General features: G+C 47.6%; 1 protein-coding gene and 1 pseudogene across 2 annotated transcripts in view; one reads left to right on the top strand and one right to left on the bottom strand.

The window, feature by feature from the left end:
- Positions 1–241: 241 nt before the first annotated feature.
- Positions 242–977, top strand: LOC131837176 (signal peptidase complex catalytic subunit SEC11A-like; annotated as a pseudogene).
- A 4,423-nt stretch (positions 978–5,400) lies between these two features.
- Positions 5,401–14,888, bottom strand: part of SORD (sorbitol dehydrogenase) — a 32,825-nt gene continuing 23,337 nt past the window's right edge. For both annotated transcript variants that reach the window (XM_059181415.1, XM_059181414.1), the window contains 4 exons: positions 12,374–12,439; positions 11,018–11,193; positions 7,713–7,834; positions 5,401–6,838 (listed from right to left, as the gene is read on the bottom strand). In XM_059181415.1, the coding sequence (XP_059037398.1) occupies positions 6,673–6,838; positions 7,713–7,834; positions 11,018–11,193; positions 12,374–12,439 (530 nt within the window). In that variant the 3' untranslated portion in view covers positions 5,401–6,672. The remainder of the gene's footprint in view (positions 6,839–7,712; positions 7,835–11,017; positions 11,194–12,373; positions 12,440–14,888) is intronic.

The raw sequence follows: 14,888 nt of genomic DNA, 5'->3' as shown, positions 1-14,888 counted from the left end.
GGAAAACAGTACGTGGAGGACCAATGACCCAGTTTCTTCAACATAATAAGGACATTTAAACAAAACGGAGGGAAACTATAATACATTAAAAGAAACTTAAGAGACATATTAACCACTCAGGCAACGTGTTTGGATCCTGATTCAAGAAAATGCCTTGGAGCAGGGCAACCTCCCAGCTAACCCAGGGCGCCACCTTCACGAGGAGCAGGAGGCTGAGCCTGGGCAGAGAGCTCCACTGTATTATCAAGTCCTAAATTTTGGAATGATCATCTCCTCGGCTCTAATGATCTGGAATGGGTTAGTGCTCATAACTGGAAGTGAAAGTTCCAGTTGGAGTAGTGCTCGCGGCAGGCAGCACGGAACCTGCATTCATAGAGATCTTTTTTTAACAAATCGAGTTGAAGATACCATTCGATTGGGAGGAAATGGTTGTTTTTAGGATAGAAGGAAGAGAGACTCCTTGGACTCTTGAAGACTCATGAGAAGCAAAATGGGGACAGCCTTGGTGGTTCCCTTGGCTGAACGTCTGCTTTCAGCTCAGGTCATGATCCCAGGGTCCTGGGATAGAGTCCCAAGCCAGGTTCCTTGCTCAGCAGAGAGCCTACTTCTCCCTCTGCCTGCCTCTCCCCCTGCTTGTGCTCTCTCTCTCTGACGGATAAATAAAACCTTTTTTTTTTTTTAAGAAGCAAAATAGACATACCAAATTTTTGACAAAAGGAGGTAATAATGTGTTTGCTGACTGAGGCCTCTATAAACAGGGACAGAACTGGCTGTCCCTGAGGAAAGATGTTGTGGGGAAAACAAGAGGTTTGTTCCTTATTGTGATGATCCTCATGAATGACTGTCCTAAATTTAAGTAGGCAATACCCTTTCGGCTGGGTGTATTTGTGCTGGTGCATTGTAAGAAGTTTGCCTTCTGCTTCTGGAAGATGCCCTGCTTTTCCTTACTGAATGTTTGGAGTAGACATTGTCTGTGATTGGTGGAGTGGAGAATGCACCTGTCTGCACAGCTTGTTAGCGGTGGTTTGCATTAGTTTCTGTTTCCACGCTGGGGTATGTATTGGGGAGGGGCTGGGCACCACAGCGCACACTTGAGGGGACTCTCAATCACAGGATTTCATATGTTGTCATTTTCAGGCTTTCATATTTTGTCCACCAGTGAGTTTTTTTTATATTAAAAGGTTGAGCTCAAAAGGGAAAAAAAAAAAAAGAGAGAGAGAGAGAGAAAAGGCAGGGAGGGAGGGAGGGAGAGAGAGAGAAAAAAAGAAAAAGAAGAAAATGAGGTGGAGAAAGTCACTTTTTTTTAGGTAATTAGGGAAAGTTGGACTTGGATTGATAGGGTGTTAGATGGTGCAGTTATTGTTAAATTTCGTTAATGGGAATTGTGATTGTTAAGTAAACAGCAAAAAAAAAGTCGTTATTTGTTATGGGTGAAAATGGAGGGAAAATAGATAAAGTATATTCCCATTCCTGATTATAAATACATGTGTACATGCTTTAGAGATGTATGGAGATACACAGGGAAAAGCTGGAAGGAAGGTCTCCCACTTATTACCATCCTTAAAGGACAGATTATGGCTGATTTTCTCTTCTTCTTACTTATCTGGCGTTATTTTCTTCACAATGTATGAACACATGTGATAAGGGGAGGCACACACAATGTTATCTCCTGGTGACAAGGGCTCTGCATAGAACTAAACAGCTGAGCCTCTTGCCATTCCTACAGGGAAGAGAAGCTGAGGCACGTCTGTGGGACAGGCTCCAGGATCAAGGGGGGGGGGGTGGTTCAGCAAACAGAGAGCCTGTGAGAGTAGGCAAGACACACAGGGCTTCAGCACCACCCCCCGGAAGGCTGGAGCTGGTTCCATTGGAGCTGCACCCCTGCTGTGCCCACAACGGGCCCACTTTTGGCCCAGGCTCACCTTCTTCCCAGAGCTCCTTCCTAATTATGGATGGATTGCTGGGGTCCCCCATCCCCTGCTAGGCTGCGCTTCTCCATCCAGTCCTACGGAGAGTGCAGAAAGGTGAATCAGTAACCCCAGCAGGGATGGGGCCAGATCTCCTAGGGCCCAGCTCTGGGTTGTACAGACCATCTCAGGACCATACCTGGGGGCCTAAGGCCAAGCAGCAGAACAAGGTGATGCCCAAGAGGCAGGTGTTTCCATAGGCAGCAACCCCACCGCCACTTCCTCTCATCTCCCTCCTTCAGGTGACTTCCTCACACACACATATACACACACACACAGAGGACTGGAACTGAAACCCAAGAAGGCCCTCACACCTCCAGCCTAAGGCCTCCCCCTCAACCCTGCCACCGCAAGTGGTCCTCACTTCCCAGGGCTTTAGCATGATGGGAACCCTGTATAATATTGTAACTGAACTCATGTGTGTTCCCTCCTTGGTGAGTGGCAGGTAGAAACAACACCAGGTAAGTTGTTGCACAATCTACAGTTTATCATGGGAAATAACTTCCAAAGCTGTGACTGCCTCCCACCCTCCCAAGCAAGGGTGGATGAGTTCCTCCTATTTTGGGTTAGGATTACCATTTAAAAAGGGTATTCTTGTCGTGGTATGTAGAGGGGGGCATAGGGCCGTGCATACATACATTGTATGTTATGTAAAGGAGGCTTGTGCTCCTCCTTGGATGGAGATTTTAGCATTATAATGAGATAAAGGTAATTGCCAGTCATCCTGGAGACCACTCCATGGCTCATCTGTGCAACTTGGGTTGGGCATTTCAGGCAAAGTGGCCTGGGTCATCTGGATCTTATCAGGGCAGATGTTATTGCTTGAATTTTGGTTTCTGTCATGGGATGTTATGCTCATTCAGTCTTTTGCCTGAGTTAAGAGATAAGCTGGAAAGAAGAGCTTACGGGAAAAGTGGAACAAAGGTCGGTGATTACAAACAAATGGGCAGGAGATCAGGTCTTAGGGTCTAGCTGGTGACAAGAACAGTGGTGATAAAGACCTTGAGATCATCTTGCCCTGTCCTTCTGTTAAAAAGGGAGGATACTGAGACTTGGAGTGGGAAAGTGAGTCAGTCAGGGGTCTAGGAGTGAGTCAGTGAGTCAGTGAGTCAGTCGGGGTCTAGGATTCCAAAGAACCCAGTGCACCTGGCTGGCTCAGTCAGCTAAGTGTCTGCCTTACACTCAGGTCATGATCCTGGCGTCCTGGGATTGAGCCCTGTGTCAAGCTCCCTGCTCAGCAGGGAGTCTGCTTCTCTCCCTCTCCCTCTGCTGCTCCCCCAGCTTGTGCTCTCTCAAATAAATAAAATCTCAAAAAAAAAAAAAAAAAAAGAAAGAAAAGAAAAGAAAAGAACCCTAAATCCTGGCATCAAACCCTGTCTCTCCTCGCTGTGCTGGGTCACAGACCCTGAGAATAGATGCTACTTCTGCCCCCCACTGATGGTTAAGATCTGTCAAGCAGTCTCTTGGCAGGAACACCAACTGTACATCCTGTCCCTCTTCCAGGTACCCAGGGAGGAGCTCAGTGTTCCATTCTAGTAGGGTTTTAAGGGGAGGGGGGAATCGGGAGTGGGGGATCCAGTCAGTGGGGGCGCAGACTGCTCTGTGAGGAGCTCCTGGCCACACAACTTCCCTGCTGCCCGCTCCTCACCCTGCTCCTCCCTGAACCTCCCGGGACTTGTGTGTGTGTGTGTGTGTGTGTACACATGTACAGGCACATGGTGGGGGTGTGCGGAGGTGGCAGAGATCTGCCTCCCACTCAGAAATGCAGGTCTCATTGTTGACCTTCTGTATTCCAAGCCTAGGCTGAGATGGTGTGCAGAGGACAGTTCAGGAAAAGGCAAATACCCACTAAATCCTATCTCCTGCACTCCTAACTTCTGGCCCAAGTGACTTGCTCACAGGCCCCCACTGTTCTCCCAAAGGTAGTAAAAAACCCAGAAGGAAGAGGCTAGACTGAGTACACAGAAGTGAGGCTGATCAGGATGGCCTGAGAGCCAGGGACAGGCAGTCCATTAGTGACTCCATATCCACAGCCACAGGAGCCGAAGGTGGCTGGCAAGAGGGAGCTGCTGAAGATGTGGCCCCTTTTCTCCTTTAGGATCCATGAGCAGGCCTCTCCCTTCCACCACCTAGCCTATCTTCAGGGTCTTTCTTCGAAGCTCTCCACTGGTACACACCACCCTCATGCCGGGAGTGCCGGCTGGGTGGGGCCCTTGGTGTTGATGGAAAGTCCACAAGGTGCCAGGCACTGGTGACAGCACACACATTGGCCGGCAGGGCCATATTCTGGGTTCCGGGACTGATTCACTGAGTTAATCAGTATTTATTGAGCAGGCAGTGGAGGTGGTGGGACGAATCAATTCCTGGGCTTCCTGCATGTCCTTCCCAGCAACAGGGGAAACATCCAACAAGGCTGCAAAGGCCAGGGAGCCAGGCAGAGCTCAGCAACACCAGCTCCAGCCCTCCCACCTCCCAGAGGACTCTCTGGGTAGCCAGCCCTCCCTCGCTCACCGGCAACCCTCCCTCCCCTCCAACACACCACCACCCACACTCCACCCCCCCCACCCCCCCCCACCCCCCCACCCCCCCGCCTTGGGAGCTGTGATAGTGCAGCATGGTTTGGGAATGGTGGAAGGATCTGGAAAGGGGAGGTATTCCCTGATGCTGTTTTCCATCAGGCTGTCTGGTCTTTGCGAATGCCCACGTGGCAGCAGCACGGGGCAGGTCAACACACCAGGAAATGGAGACTTCAGGCCACCGACTTGGAAGATCCAGACCAATACCGATTGTGACATAAATGACACCTGTTTTGCCCTTGGTAGCCTCACCTTTCCAGGGTCCCCCCCCCCCCCCCCTTCAGGTTCTGTGGCCTCCTCCCTCCAACAGACGACAATCAAAGGAAAAGTGCTGCCTGTGAATTTAACAGGGAATCCACTTCCCTTGGGGGGCATTTCTGTTGGAAGTCTTTGTCTAGAAGGGGAAGGCCTTCCCATTCCACATTCAAGGAACTCTGGGACCACGGAGCTGGAACTGGTTTCAAGAGGAGGCGGCTGGCAAGTGTGCCTCTAGAGCTGAGGAGGACTCTGAGAAGGAAGTGGGACAGTTCCACAAGCAGGCTGCCTGGCTGCAGAGTGTGCCGAAGTCTCAAGATTCTCCCCGCCCTCCTCCAGAGATAACATGAAAGAGGAAAGGCTGTGGGTGACCTTGAGCAAACTGCTTGGCTTCTCTACTTCCTTAGGTGTAAAATAATCCCATGTATTCAGACTTGCTGAGAGGATTAGAGATCATTACCATAAATTTCCAGCAGTTAATGACATTATATTTGATGCAGAAAATGTGTCCCTTTCAGAAATCCTGGATCTTTCCTTTTATGAAATGAGTAACCAGAGCCACCCCACCTCCCATAAAAAGGGACACAAAGGGGCAGCAACGGTGAGGCACCACAACCATAATTTATTACCCAAAGCAGGTTGAGGGATTCCAAGCATTGGTCACGGCCCTCCCCAGTTATAGGAAAGACAGAGCCTCTTCAAACTTAGTCTCCACTCCCAGCTGAAGGATTAAAAGGCTGCAGCCCAAGTTATGTCATAGCTACAATATCCTCATTCTTGACTATCTCAAGATCCCAGATGGGCATCAAGTGATTTGGACCCCAAATCTTACACAGGAAAATCCTACGATTAAAATAAGATGGGAGCGATCATTCCAACAGAATGATACCAACAGTGTTAACAGTCTATGAGAAGGAGAAGGGATTTCTGTTTATAATCATCAGGATTAAATGGAATTGTCCATCATCATGAGAGTGAAGGGAATGCTGACCCTGTGGGACGGGAAGACAGGTGCACTGGCCAAACCCTCCTGGGCAAGTCTCCCAGCAGGACTCCCCTTGATTGTTGCCCTAAGGAAGGAGGCTCCTGGTTGACTAGTGACAAAGGAGCCCACAGTGACTGCCCCTGAAGGAACGAAGGGTGGGGTGGGAAGTGTGGGGAAGGCTGTTGAAGTTAAACAGAATTCGGAGGAGTTGCAGAAGAGGCAATCTTCCAGCAGTATTGAGAGCTTGCCTGACTGTTCCTACTTTTGGAGAATGTAAGCTGGTTGGATCTCACACAGGATTTCAGTTTTGGGTTTTTTTAAGTTGATTTTAAAAATTACCCTAGACCCAGGAAGGTTAGTTCCTTAAAGTCTCCTTTTATCATCCAACCACAGAGCACTTATGTCTAGAAAGACCATCTATGAACTGCTGACAACCCTTTAACCCAGACCCTGAACTGAGATTTTTCATGAAAATCAGTTTCTGTGCCAGTCAAGTCTGATCAAGTTGTCTCTCCATAACTTAACTCCCAACCCCACCTGGCCAGTCACAGTGGAACCAGGAACCCAATGGGCAGATTTCTTTCCTCACTTAACTGAGGCATTCCAGGAAGAAGGGGAGTTCCCAGCACCTGCCTAACAAACTCTGCTCTACTTGCTGAACTTTGCTTTGTATGAATAGGTAGGTCACTCTGCCTGCAAATTCCCCCAAACTGTCCCTACTTGTGTTTTAAGGTACACCAGTTCCTCTGTTGTTTAAAGCTCTCTGCTTGTAATGAATTATTTTAATTATTTTTGCTACTCAAAAGAAACTTCTGCATCAAGCCCCGCCCTGCCAAGATACTGGCACAGGGCTGGGGGTAGGGGGTTGAGGGCAAAACCCAATTCATTATTAGGGATTCTGGTCCTTGGGGTCACACTTGAGCATGACTTTCAACCCCAGTCCCTTTCTGGCTGTTTCAAAGGCCTCCAGAGCTTTTTCCAGAGGAAACCTATGGGTAACTAAGGGCTTTACGTTCACAGACTTGGAGGCAAGCATCGAAATTGCCATTGGCCACCTGTAAAAGATCACAAATGTCACATTCAACCTACAAGAGGAAAGAACCAGGTCCCCAAAGCCACCAAGCACAAGAACAGCTTGGCTCTATTTATTTATATAGCACTATGATTCTACAAGGTCTACTCGACAAACAATGGTAGAAATGATCTTGTGATTTACAATCTGGGAGTACAGAGTCTATTTATTCCCAATGCCTCCACCCCACTGCAATGTCTGTCACGAAGTCTAGAATTCCTTTGGCATGAAGGCATAAGGCATACAGAGGCCACTGTGAAAAGGCAGAAAAGCCTCAGAGAAGCAGCCAATGATATGCCATCCATATTGCTCTGCAGCCATCCATATCCCTCTGGCTTGGCAGAGGTTATTGGGAAATGGCACTCTGCTGACAGAACGGTCATAGACTATAATGGTGGGAGTAGGGACATTCCTGGGGAAGGTGGTCCTGGGAAAGTTCCCCTATTGGGGAGAGCCTAGAGCCACAGAGCATGAAGTAGGTGAACTAAAACCCTCTCACTTCTCAGGGTGGGCCCTGGGATCTGGGGTGGAAACCAAGGGACTTGAGTTCTTACTGTGGTTCCCTTTTCTCTCCTTCTTTCAGGGGGAAAATGAAGAGCAGGCCACTTGAGGAAATGAAGAGACATGCTTCCTTCAAGATCCCCTACCTTCCCTTCTTCCCTCTGCCATCTCTACCCTCCCGTTTTTTAACCAGCAGTGGTGCTCTCTCTTTGGACTCCGACCATGACATGTGGGTGTCAGTGTGGCTCGGGAGTGCTTCCCATGAATAAACGGGGGCAACTCTTGGTCCCAGAGGCTGAGCAGGGGTCTTGCTATCCGATCGTCCCCCCTCCCCAGCTCACCCACCACATACTCACGTGTTGCAATATCGAAACACGCCCTTGATGTCCACCTCCCGGATGGCCGCATGCACCAGGGGCACAGTGGTCATCTCAGGGCCCAGCCCTACGAGCACCAAGGTCCCACCAGAACGAGTAGCCTTGAAGAGGAGATGAGAACAAGAAAACCCAGAAGATCAGAAAATGCAGTCTTTCCATTCAAAAGGACTTTTGTCACATAAATATCTGTTTGCATCAGGTGAATATCCAAATACTCCAGAGAATATGATTCTTTCTCTATCATTTAGCTCTTCCGTATGTCAGCCAAACCTAACAGAGCAGCAGAGTTATCTTCTTGGAGGATCCTGAGATCATACACTTTACCAGTGGAGGACCAGGCCCAGTGGGAGCCCCTTCCACTGTCCACAAGATCCTAGGCAACAGCCCAGGATCTTCAGACGCCAGCGAGAATCTTCCCTACAAACAAGCTTAACCTTCAGCTCCTGAGCATCTCTCAGAGCTTTACTAATTCCATACCAGGTGCTGGCTGAGGTGCCTCCTCATCTTAGCACCCACCCCTCCTCCAGAATGTCAACTCCACAAAAGACAGGATCTTTGTAAAACCTCTAAGGAACCACCCCCTTGGTGAGGAAACTACCAAGCACATACAGATGGGGAGAGCCATTAGAATTCTATGGCTTGAACACTGCCTTATATAAGCACACTGGCTGACATTTGGAAATATTTTTGTTCCAGAGACATTCATCCCAATAGTATTCAGCCACAATGGATTTTGTCTTCCTTGAACATTTATCTGCCTTATCAGTTCCCTCCTTGGCGTGGGCCAGACATGGAAATTTCTCCTGATAATCTCTTCCTGATTCCACAAGAATGCTGTGCCTGCTCCAGAGATTTTTGGAGATCACTGTGGCCAGTGCTGTGAGAGACAGAAGAATAGTCCATTTGCCTCAGTTTTCATGACAGTTGCCAGCACCAAGCACTTACTGGAACCATTCTAAGTTTAACCAGTGGAGCTACAAAAGGCCCGCACCACAGCCTCTATCTTTGAGGGGAAGGATACACCAGGAAGACAGGCCTGCAGCACGGGGGTGACTCTGGAATTTACACGTTGGATGGATCTGTGAGACCCTCTCAACCAGCTTCCTTGTGTGTAAGATCAGGATGACGCCTCCCAAGCCGAGTGGTTGGCCTAACAATCCTAGTGCTCAGCACTAGGTTGGGCTCACTGTCTGGCATGTTTTTTGTTTTTAACTGAAGCACAGAGTTCCTGACAAACCACCGGTGACTTATCAACACTGTTGGTAATGGGGGAGGCTCTCTCCCCACTGGAAAAGGTGGGGTGGGGCGTAGAGTCAAAGTTGTGACTGAGCCACACAAAACTTGTAAGCGAGAAATTTTCTTGGAAACTGTTTCGCTATTTGCATTTCCTCTCCACCTAGTGAGGAGGACGATGACGACAACGAATACTGCCAAATGGCCATCCCAAGGTGCCAGGATGCTGACCACAGAAAAAGGAATGCTTGGACTAACTGACCATTGTTTTGTGGGTGTGACCTCTGCACCAAGATGACATGAATTCTACCCTAAGCCTTTGCCACGTCTCCTCCCAAAGATTTTCTAATCACGAGGAAAGTGACTCTCGGGTATGTCCGTATAAGGTGCCTCCACCTAACCTGCCCGTTGGCAGAGTGACCTGCAGCATTCTGTAGCATCTGTCATGCAGAATGGCTCCATTCCTCACTTGGGAGAAGTAACAGCTTCAGGTGTGGTGAGGCCCTTGGGCATTTACCTCTGCACCCACCTCAGGGAGCCTGGCAATGGGGCCCCCACCAACAGCTAGAGAGAGATGCCAAGTGTTCCCAGTGCTTTCCAGGCAGCAGAGAAGAGGAACAAAGTCTTGCATTGTGAAGCCATTTTTTTTTTCCTGCCTCTCTGTGGATGGGGGTCACTAACTTGGCCAACAACTTGAAGACGGCTGGATGCACCTTATGCACCAGAGCCCCCAAGGTCCCCAGCACAAAGCCAGGGCACTGCAGGTGCCCAAGACAGGTCACTGGTTGACTGATCACACAGACCCATTACCCTCTGAGTTTTGGGTTCTCTTTGCCCCTTCCCACAAGGCAACCATTATCTCTAACGGTGGAGGAGAGGGTGGGCTGACCTCGACTGGAACTTAGGACAGAGCGAAAGTGGCAGCTGTTCCTCTCCTGTCCCACCTCTTCCTCTCAACCCTAATGCCAGGGGCATCCTGGTGGGCAAATGACTAGGCAGCTCAGCCAGGGTACCAGACTGGCATTCCCCAGCAGGTCGTGTGTGGTGCAAAGTGCCCTATTGCATGACCCAGCTGTGACTCAGAAGGAAGGAGGAAGCCTGCGCTGCTGTGGGACAGCACTGTGGGAAGCAGGGCAGGAGTGCCCGGAGTGTAGAGGGGACAGGCTGCTGCTACTGCTGTCCTCAGCCCTGTCCTTCCCTCCTAGCATGGCTGCCCACCGGCTCCTTGTCCCCTCCTTCCCTTCTCTCCTAAGCAGCGGACAGAGTAAGAAAAGCTCAGGCATTGGAACAGTGTGCTCAAGGCAAGTCACCAGATGAACTAGTCTTCATCTGGTGCACACTGACAGCACATTTATAAAGCACCCAGCAGAAGACCCAGCGCATGGTAGGGCTGGAACCTAGAAGGTATTCTTTCTCCCCTCATTTCATCATACTTGGATCATCAATGCCACTTCCCACCCTCGTGTGTCTACGTGTCCCCGCCACTCCCCTTTTCTGGCAACTTCCCATGAATTATGGGTGGGTCCCTGAGGGTCAAATCAGGCATTGGTAGCTTATCCATTCCCAGGTCTGGGAAAGAAGAGCAGCAGCAGACTGTGACTCTGAAAAACACCCCACCTTTGTGACTACATTAACGGCTGTTGCTTTTTAACAATGACTCAAAGACTGCAGTTTTCCTCAATAAAGGAAGAAAGGGATTTCCCACACACAACTAAAGCATGGCTCTCCCTTCCTCCTGTTGATTTTTTTTTTTTTTTTTTTTTGCCAAGAGTCCTTTTATGATCACAGATATGATCACTTAAGGGGTGGGTCTCTTAACATCTTTCAAGGGCCATATACAGCTGTTACCTCATGCAAGCCTCACAATGACTCAATAAAGAAGGATGTGAAGCAAGTGAGATAAAACAAAATCCAGAGATACCGAGATCACCTCATTTTGTCTGGAGGTGGGGGGTCGTCACAGGAGAGGTGCCAGCACCCCTTACTGCTGCCTGCCATGGGCCAATGCCCCAAAGCTGCCCACCAGCTCTGGCCACCCTCATCCGACTCACATAGATGCCTGACTGGATGGCAGGCTCCGCCCCTGTGCACTCGATGGTTACTTCCGGCTTGCACCCCAACAGACTTTCCACTTTACTGGCGATTTCCTTAGGGCTCTCCTTGGAAATCTGAAGGACGTTATCAGCCCCAACCTCCTTGGCTTTAGACAACCGAGAGGCAGACAGATCTAAAAAGGAACGAAAAGCTTCTTTACAACTGAGAACTGGCTGGCGGATTAGGAGGAAAAAGGTGGAGGTGCAGGTTTTAATGGTAGCGAAGCTCGGGTGTAGTGGATGGTGTCCACGAGCCCAGCACACATACTCTCTACACCTTTATAGGCTCCCCCCACACATCACAGCTGCGCATGCGCAAGATCTCCTTCCCCTCCCCCATCTCTCAGATCACTTCTCAGACACTGTTCTGCACCCCCACACACCCCTATACACCACACCACTGCGCATACACTCCCTCTCTCTCTGACAGGTAACTGCTCCTCACACATAACACTTGCAGATACCTTCTACACACACTCTGATACCTTGTTTGCACACAAAACATACTTGCTTATACCCCTACTCCCCTTTACACATACTCTACACAATGCTACATACTTACACCCACACACACATTCTCTCTCACAGATGCCTTCTACACACACACACACACACACACACACACACTCTTCTATACCCTACATGCTTCCATACATACTTCCCTGACCCACACATGCTGTCACAAATAAGCTCTCCTCACACATACACACACTTCCCACCCATACCACACACCTCACACACAAACACCCTCTTATAAACATATACATCCCACTAACTCCACATCACACACACACACACACAAGCACACCTTCTGTGCCTCTGGGTTTGGCCAAATGGGCCAAGGGCTAAGCCACTTCTTAGAATCAAGTGAGCAGTAGCATCTGAGGTCCACACATAAAGAGCCAGGCCCTCTTCTCCACAGCATCTACCCTCTCCCAGAAGCTTCAAAAGAGCCTCCTCCTGAGCCCTGAGCTCGTCATCCCCTGGGTGGGATTTTCAATGCTGGAACCCAAGGGAAAAAAGGAGAAGCCCCTTTAGAAACCCAGCACCCCAGGAAGAGAAGAGTTCTTATGCCCTTGCCCCATACTATAGGCCAGCTGTTTCCTCTTCAAGAAGATTTTCAAAAATTTATTACTTATTTTGAGAGAGATCGCACAAGCAGGGGGAGCTGCAGAGGGAGAGGGAGGAGCAGATTCCCTGCTGAACCGAGAGCCTGATGCAGATCTTGAGCCCAGGACCCTGGCAGGCGTCAAACCAACTGAGCCACCCAGGCACTCCCCGCTTCAAGGAGATTTAAAAAGAAAACCTTCTTACCAGTCACCAGCACTTGAGCTGCACCCATTGCTTTGGCTACAATCACAGTGACCAGTCCAATCGGCCCTAAATAAAGCAGGAAATGAGAGATGTTTGTGAAATGTTAAACATCAGCTCATCAGCTCTCCCCCTTGTCCAGGCCAGGCTAGGAACCCTATCTTTTGTGCACCTCTAGCATCTATCCCAGTGCCTCACACATGCTGAGACCTTAACAACTGTTTGAATGGTTAAGTAAATGAATATATGAAGAATTGTTCTCTACATGAAATTTTGCTTTTAGTGCTGAGTTCTATTTAATTCTCTCAGACCTCAGAGCTAGAAATTTGCCCTTTACTCTTGGATACTGCTTGGGGATAATATCAAAGAACCAGAAGGCTCAAGGAAACATATATTTATTAAGAGAATAAGATGTCTTAGGAGGTCTGGATACATTGTCCTATTCTCTCTTTGACCCCTACCTTCTTACACCCCATCACATCTCCCCAAGGAGAGACACATCCTTTACAGGTGCCCTCTGAGGACTACCTTAGAGGGTATCATTAAGAGAACTGGCCCCCTGGATTGACCCAGCTGCTCAGGAGGCTCTAAGTTGTTCAGGTACCTAAAAATCAGCCCAGAGACCACCTCTCCCCACAGTATCTGCATGCTAGATGACATAGTTTTAATACAAAAAACCAGACCCACAAAATGAAGCTATGCAGATTATCTTTGAGGATTGGCTTTTTCACAATGCCTTTGAAAATAATTTTGTTGAATCCCCCCCAAAATCAAAACATTGGAAAATAATTGACCAGCAAAGAGGTGATTAGCTAAACAAACTACAGTGGGATATCATACAGCTCTTAAAAACTATGTCATAACTCTTTCATCTAGTGTCATGGAAAGATGTTCATCATATACTGCTTTTTTTCTTTAAAAGGGGTAAAATAAAGTGTGTTTAGCATGGCCTCATTTTAAACAAAACCTAAAAGATTCTACATGAAAATATTTACTGCGGTTCTCTCCTGCTGATAGGTGACAGGGCTACAGGTCAATCTCTCTATATATATATGTACACATGTGATATGAATGACTCCTTTTTCTATGTCAAAAAGGTATTACTTATGCAGGTTTAAAACAGAGATGTCACCAGAATACTATACTCTGTGAGCTCACTGAGGCAAGTCTGTTTTACACCCATCATCTCTCTTAGTCCTACAGTCACTTAGCCCTGTCAAAATCAGTCCTGAAAATGTATGAGGACTAACTCAAAATGGGGTAGACTTGAACATCAAGACTTAAAACCATTAAAACTCCTAAAAGAAAACACAGGCCATAAGCTCCTTGACATTAGCCTCGACATGATTTTTTGAATTTGACACAACTGAATGAAAGCAGAAGTAAGCATGGGGAGCCACATCAAACTAAAAGGCTTCTGCACAGCCAAGAAAACCATCAACAAAATGAAAAAGGCAATCTGCCGAAGGAGAAAAAATATTTGCGAATCATAGCCGGTAAGAGGTTAATACCCAGAAACTATAGAAAGAACTCATACAACTCAATAGCGAAAAACCAAGTAATCTAATTTTTAAAAGAGCCAAGGATCTATAGACATTTTCCTTTTTTCTTTTTTTTTTTTAAGTAATCTCCAATGTGCATGCTCTACTGACTGAGTCAGCCAGGCACCCCCAAGCAGACATTTCCCCAAAGAAGACGAACAGATGGTCAACAAGTACATGGAAAGGTGCTCAACATCATTAATCATCAGGGAAATACAAATCAAAACCACAGTGAGGTATCACCTCACACCTGTCGGAACAGCTACTATTAAAAAGACATGAAATAACAGGTGTTGCCGATAATGTGGAGTAAAGGGAATCCTCAAGTACTGTTGGTGGGAATGTAAATTTCTGATCCCTGTGGAAAACAATATGGAGGTTCCTCACAAAATTAAAACTAGAACCACCATGTAATCCAATAATTCCACTTTTGAGTATTTAGTTGAAGAAAATGAAAATCACTACCTCAAAAAGATATATGCATCCCCTTGTTCACTGCACCATTACTTACAATAGCCAAGATATGGAAACAACCTAAGTGTCCAACCTAAGTGGAGATGAAGACACAAAGAAAATGTGGTCTGTCTGTACACAGTGGAGTATTATTCATAGTCATAAAAGGAAATCTTGCCATTTGTGACATGGATGGACTCAGAGGACATGACGCTAAGAGCAATCAATGAGACAAAGACAAATACTGTATGATATCGCTTACATTTGGAATTTAAACAAACAAAAGGAACAACAAAGCTCACAGATACAGAGTACAGATTGGTTGCTGGGGTGAGGGTGGTGAGAGGTGAGTGAAAGAGGAGGAAGGTCAAAAGATACAATCTTCCAGTTATGAGATAAATACATCACAGGGATATAATGTACAGTGTGGTGATTGTAATAAATAATACCATATTGCATATCTGACTGTTGCTATGAGAGTAGATCTTAAAAAGTTCTCATTGTAAGAAAAACTTTGTGACTAT

This window comes from Mustela lutreola, chromosome 7 (genome assembly GCF_030435805.1).
Source record: "Mustela lutreola isolate mMusLut2 chromosome 7, mMusLut2.pri, whole genome shotgun sequence".
NCBI lineage: Eukaryota > Metazoa > Chordata > Mammalia > Carnivora > Mustelidae > Mustela > Mustela lutreola.
This window is presented reverse-complemented; position numbering and strand designations above follow the sequence as displayed.